The sequence below is a fragment of the Sinocyclocheilus grahami genome, unplaced genomic scaffold (assembly GCF_001515645.1).
Source record: "Sinocyclocheilus grahami isolate Dianchi unplaced genomic scaffold, SAMN03320097.WGS_v1.1 scaffold1397.1, whole genome shotgun sequence".
In the NCBI taxonomy this organism is placed as follows: domain Eukaryota; kingdom Metazoa; phylum Chordata; class Actinopteri; order Cypriniformes; family Cyprinidae; genus Sinocyclocheilus; species Sinocyclocheilus grahami.
The window spans coordinates 39,210-55,165 of NW_015506576.1; the positions used below are offsets into that span (position 1 = coordinate 39,210).

A 15,956-nucleotide genomic window follows, 5' to 3' on the forward strand; every position below is an offset into this window, starting at 1 on the left:
AAAAAAAAATTTTATAATAAAATTTTATTTTTTTTTTTTTTTTTTTTTTTTTTAATTAATGAGAACCCTAGATATATACCAAAATAGAGCCAGACGAAATGCGAGTTTGCTAAAATATCGAAATAATTTGTCTGTCAGCTATTTCGGCCACCAGAACGAATATGATTTGATTCTTATCAAAACTATTAGATTAACATAATGATAAGTGAGAATTAACATATTGAGAATTAAAGAGCAAAGTCACAATTACCAATATTTTCCCACTAAAACTTTATTATTTAAACGCTATTTCTGAAAAATGGACTGCTATGAATAATTATGTCTGAAATAATTATTTTATAATTTAACTTAAATATTTACATTGATTTAGCCCTAGGAAACCTACAGTTCCCTTTCGTGGAACTTCGAACTGCGTCCTCTAGGGGTCGCTATGGGGAACGCCTCGTCGTGACCCGTGTCTGAAGCCTACATTGAAAAAACACCAACTTGTTTGGCCGGCGACAGCCATGACGTCACTACCGTCGCAACTAGTACAAAATAGGCGCCGGTAGCGCACATCATCACTTTCTTCGTCTTCACTGACCGTTCTGTTTGAAGCGTGCATTCCAAAAGCAAAGTAAGAGTATTTCTTTTCCTACTATGGCGAGCACTAGCGGAGCGTTTAGAAAGTGTGTACATCCGTGTCAGCGGTTTCTGACACCCGATGATTCACACGATCTATGCGTTGTTTGTTTGGGTGAGGAGCACGCACGCGGTGTCTTCGAGGAGGCAATCTGCATGCATTGTGAGAGCTTTTCGCTGAAAAAGCTCCGTTCTCGTTTGTCTCTCTTCTCGAGTGGAGAGGGACACCCATCGGTTTCCCGCGGCTCGGGACCTGCCGCTGCTGAGGCACGGAGGAGAATGAGCTCATGGGGATCTCAGGTGGACCTAGCCGGTGAGGCTGAAGGGGGGGTTCCCCTCTTCCGCGCATCGGTGTCGGGCGAGAAACAGCCACTGGACGATGATATCCTCTCTTTGATATCACCTGATCCAGGGGCCAGTGCTCAGCTGGGCCCAGCCCAACAAGAGCAGGAAATGGATGCGGAGAGTGAAGAAGCTGAGGCTGAGCTTTCCCAATCCACCTGCCCTGCGTATGATGAGCTGTTAGAGGTGATGGATCGGGCCACGGCAAGGCTCAAATTGCCGTGGAAACGAGTCAAGGAGGTGACGTCGCGAGGTCGCCTCGACGAACGAGGGGAACGAGACACTGCGTCCTCTAGCTTTTTGTGCCAAGCTGCGGACACAAGCTTCAGACGAAGAAGTGATGATGTGCGCTACCGGCGCCTATTTTGTACTAGTTGCGACGGTAATGACGTCATGGCTGTCGACGGCCAAACAAGTTGGTGTTTTTTCAATGTAGGCTTCAGACACGGGTCACGACGAGGCGTTCCCCATAGCGACCCCTAGAGGACGCAGTGTCTCGTTCCCCTCAGGGAACCATGGTTACATAAGTAACCCGAGACGTTTTTCTTTCAAATATATTGGCGTTTGTTTTGTGTGGATATATTCATACATTAATTTTCCATCAATTTTACCATGATGAATAAGCATAGGATAACAGCTGATTTACGACCAATTTGATAGTACAACGCACTAAGGGGGGCAAAATGCGACAGTCGTACACAAATATCGTATATAGTGGAAATGCAGCTTAAGGTGGAAAAGAAAAGTCATTTGAGAGGAAGAGTAAGTTAGAGATTGCAAAAAGTAACCATAGCTGGCTAATATCAACAAGAAACTGCTTCTGACCACAGGTCTAGGGCTGTAGTACCAACCACACAACTTTGTGATACTGTTTGAGAATGTCCGTTGGAAATATGGTTTTGAGAATTTGTTGAACTATGTTGGTAACTATGGAATTTGAGAATACAGTGGGCTAATACAGGTTTTTTTTTTTTTTTAGTGGACAATTAATCATTGACAATAAAATCTGAAATGTGTCAATTTTATTTCATTTTAGCATTTTAAATTGCGTTGTGAGACTATTGATGCAAAATGCATGTCGCCCCCACAGGTTCCCCCAAGCGGAGGCAGTTCCAACGGCAGCGTGCAGCCAGCGAGAGCATGGACCAGGAGGAGCATGACGCCCATCATATCGACCTCATCCAGTACATCTCTCGCACCAAGGATGTCACCTACTGCCCCACCCGGGCCAGTCCACGTCTTCTATCCCCCCCTTCCACACCCCCACCCTCACTCGGCAGGTATTTTTAATTGCCTCCCCCATGCATTTGCTATAGCAACCATCTGCCTCACCACGCCTCATACAGCAGACCCCATTCCATGCTGGACTAATCTCAGCGCGCTGGTCGCATTGCCTTATCATGGCATCATCAGCTTACAGTGCAAAAAGCTTTGCTTTAGATTTGGAAGTTGTTTCATTGGATTTGGGTAAATACCACAGGTGTACCATTTGGTATTTTTCTTTTGGTATTGTTTTGCATTTGTTTTGCAAAATGGGCCAAGAAGGACAATACACATGTTTATGAACATCAGTAAATTTGTTTATATTTGCTTATCTATTGCAACTGACTTTCCTGTATATTTTCCTTTCGCGGTGTACTGGTCTCTTCAAATGAACCATCACAGAGTGAGTCACAACCATCTGTGTGCTAATGGAGGCATCTGTTTTAACATCTCTGAATCTGGACTCGAAGCTTTAATGGAAAGGAAAATAAATAAACATATTTGACATACACTAGAGTTCAAACGTTTGGGGTCACTTTTATTAAATAAGGGCACATGTAAGGGATCAAACATGACATTAAAGGCATTTATAATATACAAAAGATTTATATTTCATAAGAGTATGATTTATGTTTCATTATAAGAGTAACTTAAACTTAAAGTAACTGTAACTTAAAAATTGTACCAATCCCAAATTGTTGAACAGTAATGTAGACCTACAGTTACATAAAACATGATGTTGTGCTATGTTGTGGCATTTTCTAATGAAATAATATAGTAGGGATGGTCCACAGTGATTAACTACTACCAACTAGTTTAGACTAGTTTTTTTTTTAATTGTTTTTGGAACATTGTTTTTTTTATTTTAAAATTTACATTTTATATAAATGTTATATAGTGTGAAAATATAAAAAATATATATAAAAGTTTATTTAAAAGTTAAAACTTGCTGAATCTGGGGTCAATGCTTTAATAAAAAGGAAAAGTTAACAAATTATTTGACAGACCCACACTGACATAAAACAGATGTCGTGCTACATTAAGGCATTTTCTAAAGAAATACTGACTATATTTAAGAAAACGAGCTTGACTGATTTCATATGTGTACTGTTCTTTAGGTTAGAGGTGGAGGTGATGGTGGAGCCCAGCTGCAGCAGAGCGATGGGTCCCGGGGTGATCGGCCTCACCTCTGAGCCCCCGGATGAGAGTCTTGGAATGGGCTATCATCAGGAGAGTTTAGAACCTCAAACTTTGTACCGTGATATCTGGACTCTTCGTGCCTCCCTTGAGCGGTATGTCTCATCCGACCAGAGCAGCAACAATGACAAAGACTCCGTCCGTAGTGACGCAGACAGTGTGTGCTCTTTAGTGGGTAAGACCGAGATGGGAGGGCTGCCTAGGTACCCCTCACAGGATATCGGGGATGAGATGGAGGGGGATGCGGACTTGCCTCTAGATGAAGGACCAGAGAAAGGTCGCAAACAGGATAGTGTCGATTCTGAAAGGGGAAGTGACGGGGAGCCAGGAAACCGCAAGTTGCTCCAAATGGACAGCGGTTACGCCTCGATAGAAGCACCTTTGCGTGCTCCCGAGGAGTTGCGACTGTTTGGTAGCAGCAGTAGCAGTAAGGATGGCTCCGCCGTGGAGCGCAGGCACTTCTTCAGTTCCGGTCACAAAGGGACCGTTTGCGAGAGCTTCGACACGGACATCTTCGACGAAGAACTTGAAGAGGAACCGGCAGGTGCCAGGGGCGGTGTGGACGGAGTGGAAATGGACGAGAGCGCCATGCTCTGGTCCCCCTACGGCCAGATGTTCGTTCAACGCGACGCTCAACCTCATCCCCCCATCCTTTCCCGCCGCGACTACAGCATCGATGAGAAAACTGACGCACTTTTCCACGAGTTCTTGCGGCATGACCCGCAGTTCGATCAGCAGGAGTCTCCACTGCGCTCCAAGCATCGTTCCCGCGTTCACCTGCGCAAGCAGTGGCAGCGCTCAAAACAGTACAGCGACCCCGGCCAGCGCTTCCAATCCTCTTTTGACCGGTACCGCACTCCGCTCCGACGTGGCGAAACTGTCAACTATCCTCTAGAGACTAGCTACCACAGCACACTCCCACGAATCATTAGTGCACCTGACGAAGAGAGCAGCGAAGGTGCAACCAGTACTCCCGAGACACTCAAGGCAGATCAGGATACCGCTACTGACTTGGATCCCGACATAATAAGAATACCTTCCAGCACCGAAAGCAGCGGAACCATCAACGAAAAGGAAGTCCTTGAGGCATCGCAGCCCCCTCTGATGAATGACATTGCTGGAGAGCAATCGGTGGGCCAGGAGAACTCTAGGCAAACGTTGCCACCGCCTGAGCCTCCTGATGAACATACACCCAAATGTACAAGCTATGGCCCACAGACAATCACAGAAGAGCTGAGCGACAAGCTAGCGGCAACCCTCGAAGAGCGGCTGTACTCAGATCTCCGCAGGACCAGAGAACCACCCGAGTGTAGTGCAGTGACTGTGACCTACACATCGCCTGATCACAGTCCAGTGTAGCATGTGGCTCCCTTCATCTCCTCATACAAGAACACTTCGTGGCAACTACAGGTCCAAAGATTTGATCGACATTGGCTCTGATCTGGAACAGGTTTGCTTTGGTCATTTAAATGGCGTTGAAATCATTGTCATTATGTCCTAGACCAGTGGTGTAGAGAGGTTTCTTCCATGCTCAGTGTTAAATAAATGGCTATTAAGGCTCATACCTCATGTTGCTCAACGCACCAAGTCTTAAACAAATGAAATGTCAAAGTCTGTTATTAAAGCTCTCCATTTAGCTACTCGTTGACTTCAAAAGCCAATATTTTCTCTGCACTAGGTAATCCACTGTGAAATTGGGTGCTATTAGATTAAAGATTGATTATATTTGTGATTGCATGAATTATATTGCAATGCTGCCTATCCAAATGTCTGTTCATAACCCAAATTAATATTATTTTCTTTTACTTGATTTTAAATGTACCAGCTAGTCCTCCATTCAGTTTTGCTTTCTGAAGTTGTAAAATACTCAATAATATTTATTATTAGCATCTGGGTTTTTGTTGTGTAGCTAAATCTGCTTTCAGTTTTAATCAAATTTTAGGGAAACAAATCCTATAAAATATAATCATAATTGGGATAAACTGTAGAAATTTCCTTGTATGGGTAGACATGTCTGCATGTCTAACCTGTATTTCAAAAACAAGAGCATATCTGAAACACCATGGCATTGGTCCCGTTCCTAAGCAAACTTAAGCCTTTCCCAATTTAACTTCACAGTGTTTGTAATTTAGGTTAAATAAAATGGGATTAGATGCACTAAATCAATAGGCATGTTAGCTTGTTCCCCACTGACAAGTTTGCAATCCATTATAAAGTGTTCTTTTCCTTTAATAGTGTTATTTTATCATTGAAGTACTGAATGGCTAAAACTGCCTCTTTGTGAGATACTATAATTTTATGACCATTGAATTATTACTATTGTGCTTTTCATCTTTTAATTGTATCATTTGTTCTGTATTGTTGATCATATCTGTGAGAATGAGAAATAGACCGAACGATTTTCGAGTATATAGTGCCAAATTGTTGTCAGGTAATACCAAGATTAAACAACAAAAACGCTGTAAGCAACAGTTGGGGAAATGGGGAAAGAAAAAAAAGTCCTGCAAAATAACGACCACAGATATGTCTCTCTAAGGGTATGAATCAGGCCTGAGATATTTTTATGATTTTCATTGTGAGAAGGGCATGCCTTTTCTTGCATGCATTTCACAAAATGAGCTCTGTGTGTTCGTTAGCATTACTTTTATGTGAAAATTACCAAGACGAGAATCCCTAGAGGTGGACAACTGCACATGCTGCCTTTGGACAGAAGCGTAATTTAAAATCATTAAAAGCAAATCCCACTGCCCAGCATAAGCAATTGTTGAATATCGGTACAAATGCCACCATTCACGTTGACCTGAATTATTCCAATAAAATGGGATTCTAGTATTCCCATCTGTCAGCTCACAGTATGGGCTACGTTCTGGATTGATCATTATGGGTTTGATCTTCTTTTAAGCATGCAAACAAAAAGTTTGTCCTTGGCAGATTCTCAACTGTGATGTGTTAGAAAGTCTATCATTGTGAAATGTGAGCGAAAAGGCCATTGGCCATATATAGAGGCTATTGATGTAATGAAGAAAAATGCTTGGGTATCATCCACAGGCTTTGTCTCACATTGTTTTGTGGCCTTTTAGGGTGATTGTTTGAGCTATTGAGTAGTTCTCTAAAAAGCTTCATGTACTATTTAGGGTGCATCTGAAGTGCCCTGTCCAGAAATAAAAGGCTTTCATTATCTAGGTGAACAATGACTGATGTGCATGGAGTAATTAACAATGCCAGAGAAAAGAGAGCTTTAGACTAGCTGATATTGTTGATTGATTGTTTCTGGTTAAATTATACACTACTGACCATCTCATATGATTAATATGGTGCCTTCCTGCGTGTTTAACATTTAATGGGATAGTTACCCAAAAATAAATAATAAATCGTTTTTCCAAAAAAGTCCATGCAATGAAAGTCAATGGGGTCCAAACATTGTTAATTGAATAGGCCAAATTACCTTACAGAGGTTTTTAAAAAACAGAAAAAAATCTGTTAATGCATTGCAGAAATATGAATCTGAAGTGTGGTATGTACATTGCATTGTCAAACACATGTACACCAGTATTAGCAATTACAAATCCAGTCTTTGGTTTTGATTAACCGTAATGCGTAACATGTCAGGGACATTGAAATTTGTACAAAAGAATGTAGAATTGTATATAAGCACAATGAGGTCCCAGAGCAGGCACTAGAATAGTCTATGTCTTGGATTGGACATAAACCTAGTTGGGACCTTTGGGTGATATGTGCACAATCAAATAGCCTGTCGGTTGATGGATTACTGTGTATAGATTTGCATGTGATGACAAATTATTGTTTAGCAGATCCAAAACGAAGCACCAAATGACAGATATTTTTTGTGTGACTCTGAGAATGAAAAGAAATAGACTTGGTACTGAAATATTGTAAAATATTTTAAGGAGTCTGTTATTTTAGAAGTTCTGCTTTGCTGACTTGATGAAATTTTTTGCCATATTTCCATGGACAAAAAGGATTATTTCTATTGCTGGCTATATTTAGATGAAAGAAAAAATATATTTATGTGCAAAGAAAAACAATCTGTAAAAACCTGCTTGACTAATTACTTAGTCAAAAAAAATTTATTAAAAAAAACAACTAAAAAGAGAGAGCGAGGCGTGCTTTCTGAATGTTTGTTTTGTTTACCTGGATCTCTTTGTTCTAGATCTACTGAGCCTTGAGGGACCAACCAATCTAAATGTTTATTTTCATGTTATGTTTTTCCAACTAGTCAATAAAGAATGATGCATTATGACTTTGCCCGAGTCCGTTTAGTTTTTTTCATCTCAAGATCAAGAGATTGTCAGCTCGCTCCGGCAAACATTTATCAGCACCTGTCTATGTTCCACCCTGCCGTTCTCCATTTTAGGTGCTGAAATATCCCTTTGGGAACATCAAATATTCATATCAGCCAAGCTAATAAATTAAAGATGGCTCTACAGTCATTATGATTCTAAATCAATAGCAACCCCGGGTAACCAGGGAGAATGGGGAAGGGCCTTTAGTTTACGCTTGTGATAACGACTATCAATCATTTGCGTGACGACACAAACAAAGACCACTGACACATCCTATTTATTCATGTCCCTGTGCTGTACTGAATGTTCCTCATCTGAATTGAAGATGACCCACCCTATGGAGGTCAAAGGCTTCTGAGATTCATTTCTCCATTGGAGACTGAATATTTGATCACAATTAAATTTGGCATTAAAGCTTGAACATACACAGTTAGAATAGTTGAACACATTGACGTCCTACTTTCACAGAAAGATACATTGGCTGTGTCCGTGAGCAGGTACTTGTTTGTACTTTCTATACAGTATTAACTTGTGTAGTATGAATTTAATCTGGACATACTATATGCATCATGTTGTCATGTGACCTACTATCGTCCATTGTATCACTTCACTGCCATTCAAAAATCCTCTCCCATGGCCTCACGGGATAGTAAATTGTCCATCAGATGCGCAGAATCTCACTTTAAAGATTAGGTCGCCCAGGTACGTTTCATGAATACCCTGAATTCAGACACACTATTCTTTTTAAATATATTTTTGTCTGATATATAGCAGGAAACGATGTGATTTCGGAGTGTGCATATTTCTTATTTAGGTTGAGAAATATTGAAGGGCCTTGACTTGCTTTCGTAATTAACGTAAACACAAGTTTCTAGTCATAAATTGGACATGAAACCCTCTCAATGTCACGCTTATGGACTTCTTTTGTGTTTACATTTAATTTTTGTCTTCATGCCCATTTTGAGTTTGACCTAGTTTTCCTCAGATTTCCATTGATTAGTTCATTCAGTTCACCTGTGTCCTGTTAATTTAGTCATTAAATGGAGCGACAGAGCTGAGGATTGCCCCAGAGCCAGAGCCTCATGAATCGTCTGACCAGGTGTGACAGCCGGCAACAATGCACGCAATGATGGATGTTACAGTGGAAAGAGAGGGTGCGGAGGAAAGCCCCGCCCACTGTTCCACTACTGAGGGTGAGCTAGAGCTGGACTCAGAGGGAAATATGGATTTATGTTGTGATATGCCTCTTCTTCCGCCATCCTGTGAATCTCCTATACCATCAGTCTGCCCCATCACAACCATGGAGGTTGCGCCCAAACTCTGTCTGCCCTGAACTATCTTTCTGTCCTGTCTCGAGCATTCGTTCCACTGTCCCTAGTGTTCCCGGTGCTGGGAGTAGCCATGGTGTGTGTGTGGGCAGCACACACCGTTCCAGAAACTCCAGACTGTCATGAACTCCCACCCAGCCTCCCTCTCCCACCTCCTCTAATTATTCTGCCATCTTCTTCCCTGCTGCATCCTGTCAGCCCTTCAGCTTACCCTGAGCCCACCATTGGTGATGTGGGTTTGCCGCAGGTCTGCCAGTCACCATCGGCGTTGTGGCTGGAGGACCCCTTGTCTCCACCTCCAGCTTCTGAGTCCCGGACTCCGCCTCGGCCCATCAACCCAGCGGATCCACCATGGCTCCAAGCTCCCTCCTCTCCACCGTGGCCCGTCAGTCCAACAGCTCCGCTGGGCTCCCTCGTCCCTCCGGCTCCGCCTTGGTCAATCGTCGACCCGCCATCGCCTCAGGACTCCACTCCTCTGGCTGCACCTCGTCGATCCGTCCCACTGGCTCTGTTGGGCTCCTCCCTCCCTCCAGCTCCACCTTGGTCCTCTGTCGCTCCTGCTCCACCACAGCCTTCCGGATCCCCGCCTATGCCCTTGGTCGCCTGAGCCATCTACTCCGCCTTGGCCCTCCTGATCCTCACCATCGCCCTGGCTCTATGGCTCTCCGTCTCTGCCCCGGGCTCCTCTCCCACCTGCTATGCCGCTGTTGGTCGGCCCCCTGGAGTCGTCAGCCCTTTCTCCACCATTGCTCCTCCCTCCATCGGCTCCACCGTGGGTCATCATGTTGACTGCGGTCTGGGTCCCCCCCTGGATCCTCCTGCTCCAAGTCCCTCCTGGCTCCTCCCTCCATCTGATCCGCCCTGGCTCCTCCTGTCTCCTTCTTCTATCTGATCCGCCCTGGCTCCTCCTGTCTCCTTCTTGGATCCTCCCTTCGTCGTCGCTGCCCTGGTTATCTGCCTGCCTCTCTTCTTGCCCTTTGCCACCACCTAAATTTATTTAGGTATATAAATAACTATGTAATACATTTTGCACATACTTCCCATCGCAAAAATAGCATTTATTTAAACAAAATTCTGGAATCGCCAGATAGCTGCCTATCTAGATAGCGGAGTGAATGTATACAATGGAGTGGATATGTTTATATGGTTGTCAATGAATGAGACACTACGTTTTATTCACAATTAATTTAATATTGAATAAATATCTTCTATACATTTTGGCTAATAATATTACCCCAAGAAATAGGCAAGAATGAACCTGCCGCACTCAATGACTTTTGTTCTTTCAGCAACAAAGCACTTGAACATGACAAACTAGTATTTACGATTTTAGAAGTCGGAAGTAGGAAATTTCCGATGGGTGAAGGTACCACATGAAGGTAACACTAATCTAGCAATGTTTAGTTTGTCAAAAAACATGAATCGTTATTTGCTACTAGACAGCATTTGATTGAACAAAAATGTATGTAGTGCAGGATGACATCATTAATTGACCTATCATCACAATTTGTTCAACATTCTGCATTTTAAATGGCCATTTAAAAGTTATTATCTATGCTATATAACTGTTATGCATATATAAATATATTAAGATAAATAGAATGTACACTATATATATACAGTATATATACAGTATCTATTAATGTATTTTTAGACCCAATTTGTAGGAATAAAAAAATAGCTCTGATAATTTGGTCTTGGTGGTTTATAATGACAAATATGTTTAATATTTGTATATGTTTAATATATGTGTACATTTTATTTTTCTTAAGAAACTTTATAAGAAAGAGCTGAGTAAAGAAAGAGCAACCTTTATCTTATCTCTTCCTTTCTGCAATAGTTCTGACGTCACATAAAGCGTATCATCTTCCATCTTCCTAGAAGGAAAAGTTGTGCATTTTAAATGGAATGCATTTTAAGTTCTTTTTCATTCTTGCTTGGGGGTAAAAAGAAGTTGTGCAGCGGTATACATCTCGATGCTGCCCACACCGCCAAAATTTGGCAAGCTGTTTTTAACGCCCAAAATGAACTCCAAACAAACTTCCTTTTGGCCTAATTTTGCTCAAAATGCAACACACCAGTTTGTTCTTCAATTTCACTTGAAGTATATCAGGGCCTAAGAGTTCATTTTCTCAACTTTTTAGTAGAACACTACCTAATAAACATGACCCAAGAGCCACAGCACACTTTAAATCTTGTTTGAGTAGAGGACTTTCTGCATCGTCACACATGCAATTTATTGAATTTTAAGCTAATTGAAACCTCATTCAGTCCTTTGGAAAGGAAAGCTAATAGAAGAGAAAGCCTCGGCTCACCCTTTCGAAGCTTGGCACTCATTAGGATGACTGTACCCTGTGAAGCGTGCTTGGTGTACATATGCACAGCTCGAGGCTACAGAATATGATGTAGTGACACTGACAGCACATATGGTTTCAGTGGAAAGCGTCTTCTAACGCTATCATTTCGTAGTGGTCTACTAAAAGCAGACTATCTCTTCAGCAAACTAGAGACGAGGGGATGGGTTGCTCTTGCGGACTTATCTGCACGTAGTTCATTTATTCCTAAAATGGAAGCGTCAACTGTGCCTAGAACCGCTGTGAGATTCGAACTCACAGGAACAAATGCTGTCTGAAATATCTCTGCTTCGTGAAACACAATATCCTGTGCAATCCATTAAGCAGAGATGGCCAGTGAGTCACCAGCAATGCACAAATTAATGGAGATGAAATGTAACTCACTCCCCACCCCATCAGCAGACAGAATGGTACTTCGCGAGAGCACAGCATCAACGTTTCAATCAGCCCATTCCCTTCTGCGAGGGAAAGAGAGCGAGAGATAAAATGTGTGGGAGACACCGGTGACTCAGACTGGATAAAACACACTTTTATCGGAAGGTCACTCAGGCTGTCCTCAACAATTAAGCTGTGCTAAAAATTTAAAAAACGGGTTGCTGGACTTTTTGACGTACCAGACTTCAGAAGCATCGGAATGTATCTGCCAAAAACAATCTGGTTCCCACAGTAAAAAAAATTCAAATGAGATCTCTTTCATATCTCATTTGTTTATCCAATATGTATATGTGTGTGCGTGTGTCTGTGTCTGTGTATGATATTTATTTATTATCTCTATGAGACCAAATTATAAGAGGTCTGCTATCTATATGTATTATATTTATAACAATTATATGGATTTATATAATATTTGAAATGCATTACAATATTTTCTTTAAATTCTACCAAGACCAAATTATCTGTGCTATATAACTGTTATGCATACACACACACACACACACACACATATATATATATTTGTATTTTATTTTTTACATATTTTTATATGAATCTATAAACACACACATATATTTATTACAAAACATACTTACAATTGTACATATTATTAATTAATTTGTATTATTTTATTAATACATTAATACAATTATTACAATAATTACTAATATTTCTCATTATAAACCACCAAGACCAAATGATCACAGCTATATTTTATTCCTACAAATTGGGTCTAAATAAATTAGTACATATATTGTGTACATTTTACTTCTCTTAAGAAATTTTATAAGAAAGAGCTGAGTAAAGAAAGAGCAACCTTTATCTTATCTCTTCCTTTCTGCCTTAGTTCTGACGTCACATAAAAAGTATCATCTTACATTTGAGAACACTTGGAATGAGATAAAATGCTGATGGACATTCAGATAAGTCTGGAACTTTCAAACCTTACTGATCGTTTGTGCATTTCCCCCCAGACAGAGGATGCTAACACTTCCTGCCATGTAATCCCCAACCCTCTTTTACATTCACTATGATGAATGGTAATAGCTGCATAGGGAGCTTGATGTAAGGTGATTTTTGCAGTTGCTTTCCTAAGGGGCCGAGTAGGCAGAGAAAAGTGGGAACTTGTTAAGAGATTGAGCCAGTGCTTATGAATGAGTCATAGGGAGCGTAGCCCACATGAATGGGCAGGTGCCACTGTGATGGAAAAAGAGAAATAGAAAGAGTCAAAGAGAGAGAGAGAGATGAGGGGGAGACTGAGAGGTAAAGAAATAGACATAGATAGAGAGAGCACAAGATCCCTGGAAAGCTGATTAGGATCCATCTCATGCCCACACATCCACCCACACACTCTCCCTCCTCCGTTTCTCTTCCTCTTCTTATGAGGATGACGAGCGTAGGGTTCCTCTTGTCTGCGTCCACCTCCATAACAGCCCTGTTGCGTCATTCTTCTGTGATAGTCTTTATCTGTTGCAGTAAGAAAGAAAAAAAACACCTCAATGGTGCTAATCTAAAGAAAGCACAACCATATTTGTTTAACCAGAGAGGAATGATTCACATGAAAATCTTTTCAGCCTTTGCGTTTTCTCCATTACAGAGAGCTATTATATAGCTTTATGTTTTAATATATATATATATATATATATATATATATATATATATATATATATATATATATATATTTATAAAGATCATATTCACCTTCAAAATGCCTTATGGGTGAACTGGACATCTGACTGTCCCTCAGTGTTGTCGCACAAGTCGTCTCATTTACACAGCTGCTAATTGCCAGGATGTTCTGTGATTTCCAGGTGGTTGCTTACTGACCCAACCAGAAGCTTGTCCAGTCTCTAAAATTTCTTCAGTGTAACTAAAATTGATCTTTTTGTCCATTTTATGAATTACCAAAATCGTAAATTTCAAGTTACTGAAAACACTGGATCATGATCTGTTCATGTGTAAATAAACACTGTGCTGCGCTTCACTCACACGCAGCACATATATTTATATCGCAGCCTTTGTGATTTAAAAATCACAATAAACATTATTACTAGTGCTTAGCAAGCAGCATAATATGAATCAAGCATTTAAAATAGACAAACACTTCATGGTCGGACAAGTAGAATTTTTTCTTGCATCACAGTAGCTACGTTTTTACTCTATATTGAATTTTAGGATTGACTAATTCACAATGAATTGCTTCAGTCTAACCCTATTAAATCATGAGATTCTGTATCTCTGATTTGACAGTAAGTATATTCACTAACCAAAACATTATTGGAATTAGTAATAATATTGTTTGCCAGCCTTAATATATTAATAATAATAAATACAATCTTTGAACAAATTCTTATTTGATGAAACAACTTTGACTTTAAGGTAGTAGATAAACATTTGTCAAAACATGGCTTTGCAAAATGGCTCTCAGTTATGTCACAACCATGATAGAACCTTCCACTCTGACAAAACAGAGTGACATAAGCACTCTTCACATAGGCATATGTCACCGATCGACCCAATCTGGCTGTCTCATAATCAGCAGCTGTAAACGTCGGGACTGCAATGACAGAAGCTCAACAACTGTAAATCCGTGGGTGTAACTGAGCAACACTACTAGCTCTTTATTAAATCGTTCAGATGCAATGAATAAGATTCTGGGGAGTTGCTTGATAAAGCTGGCCTTGAGTTATTAGCCTGTCTAGCGCAAACAGCACCGTGTACTGCCGCTTACTGTAAGTTCCTTCAAATGCAATTGACCTCTGTGGTTTGGTTTGGTGATGGAAGTCATTTCCCTGTGTCTGACACCGGAAAACACAAAGGAATGCATACTGAACCCGAGATGTGACCGTATTAAAAGAAAGACACAAAGGGGAGCACATTCTGTTGTAGAAGTGTGACTATTCTGCTTGCCGCAGAATGACTCACAGTTGCCATGGCAACTTTACCACTCACCACTTTCTAATCGGCTATTTCAGAGAGAACCAGAGCTGAGTAAAATGCTACATGCCGGGAATAATCAACGCATGGCGCTGGACAAAAATGGTGTTGCGACAGAAAGTCTAAGTACAATCTTAAAAAGGTTCCAAAAGGTTTTTTTTTTCTTGCAGCGATGTCATGGAATAACCATTTTGGGTTCCCCAAAAAACCTTTCAGTGGACAGTTCTTAAAAGAACCATTTTTTAAAGAACATTTTAATAATCTTAAGAACCTTTTTCCAATATAAAGAACCATTTGCAGTAATGCCATAGAAGAACCATTTTGGTTGCCCAAAAAGTGCTTTTAAGTGAACCATGTTTCTTTGTGCAAAGAACATTTTAATAAGAACATTTTTCTGCTATAAAGAACCTTTCGTGCAATGGAAAGATTCCATAGACCTTAAAGGTTCTTCATGGAATCATATATGCCAATAAAGAACCTTTATTTCTAAGAGCGTAAATGAAACTGGTTGACAGGTGTTTGGAAACAAGAATGATGGAATGACTGTGAGATAGGTGGAACAAAATGATCTTACTGGAGTCTTAAATAGGTAGTATTGATGATTGATGGACTCTGTTGAAAATTGTTGCTGAAGGTTTTATGTATGCTCAAACTGTTATGCAACAAAGAGTCTGTTTGTCACTATTCAATTCCATTTGAAAAAGTGGTTTGGAGCCAAAAATTTGTGTTGGTTGAATTTAGGTTTGGACCAAGCAATCAAATGGGTAAAAGCACATTCACATTGTAAGTTTGAACATTCATCTTTGGACCTCCTTTGGACTAAAATCAGAACACAATTACCACCTTAATATACAATCGAAATTATCATTGTTCCTTGATTGCATACAACCAATCATTATTCCATTTCAGGGGAAGCTTTTGTTAATCAAAACAGGACATTGAGGAAGTAACAAGTTCCCAGAAATAAAATGGTGTCCCGCTAGCATTATGTATTGAGGAACAAATTAATCATTCTAGAATTCTTGCCATTTACTAGGATAATGACACTTCAAAATCTGCATCCTGATTTGTAAAGAAAATCAAGCTTAAGATTATGAGCATGAGCATGGTACACATAATGAAATGTGTAATGGGGTTGGCCCTGTCTGACCTCATTTTGAATTATCAATTGAGGACTA

At 40.6% G+C, this 15,956-nt stretch overlaps 1 protein-coding gene across 1 annotated transcript in view; it reads left to right on the forward strand.

The window, feature by feature from the left end:
• Positions 1-7,527, forward strand: part of LOC107569929 (protein Dos-like) — a 26,246-nt gene extending 18,719 nt beyond the window's left edge. The window contains exons 7-8 of the mRNA XM_016256099.1: positions 2,054-2,243; positions 3,345-7,527. Of these exons, the coding sequence (XP_016111585.1) occupies positions 2,054-2,243; positions 3,345-4,782 (1,628 nt within the window). The 3' untranslated portion in view covers positions 4,783-7,527. The remainder of the gene's footprint in view (positions 1-2,053; positions 2,244-3,344) is intronic.
• Positions 7,528-15,956: the final 8,429 nt, after the last annotated feature.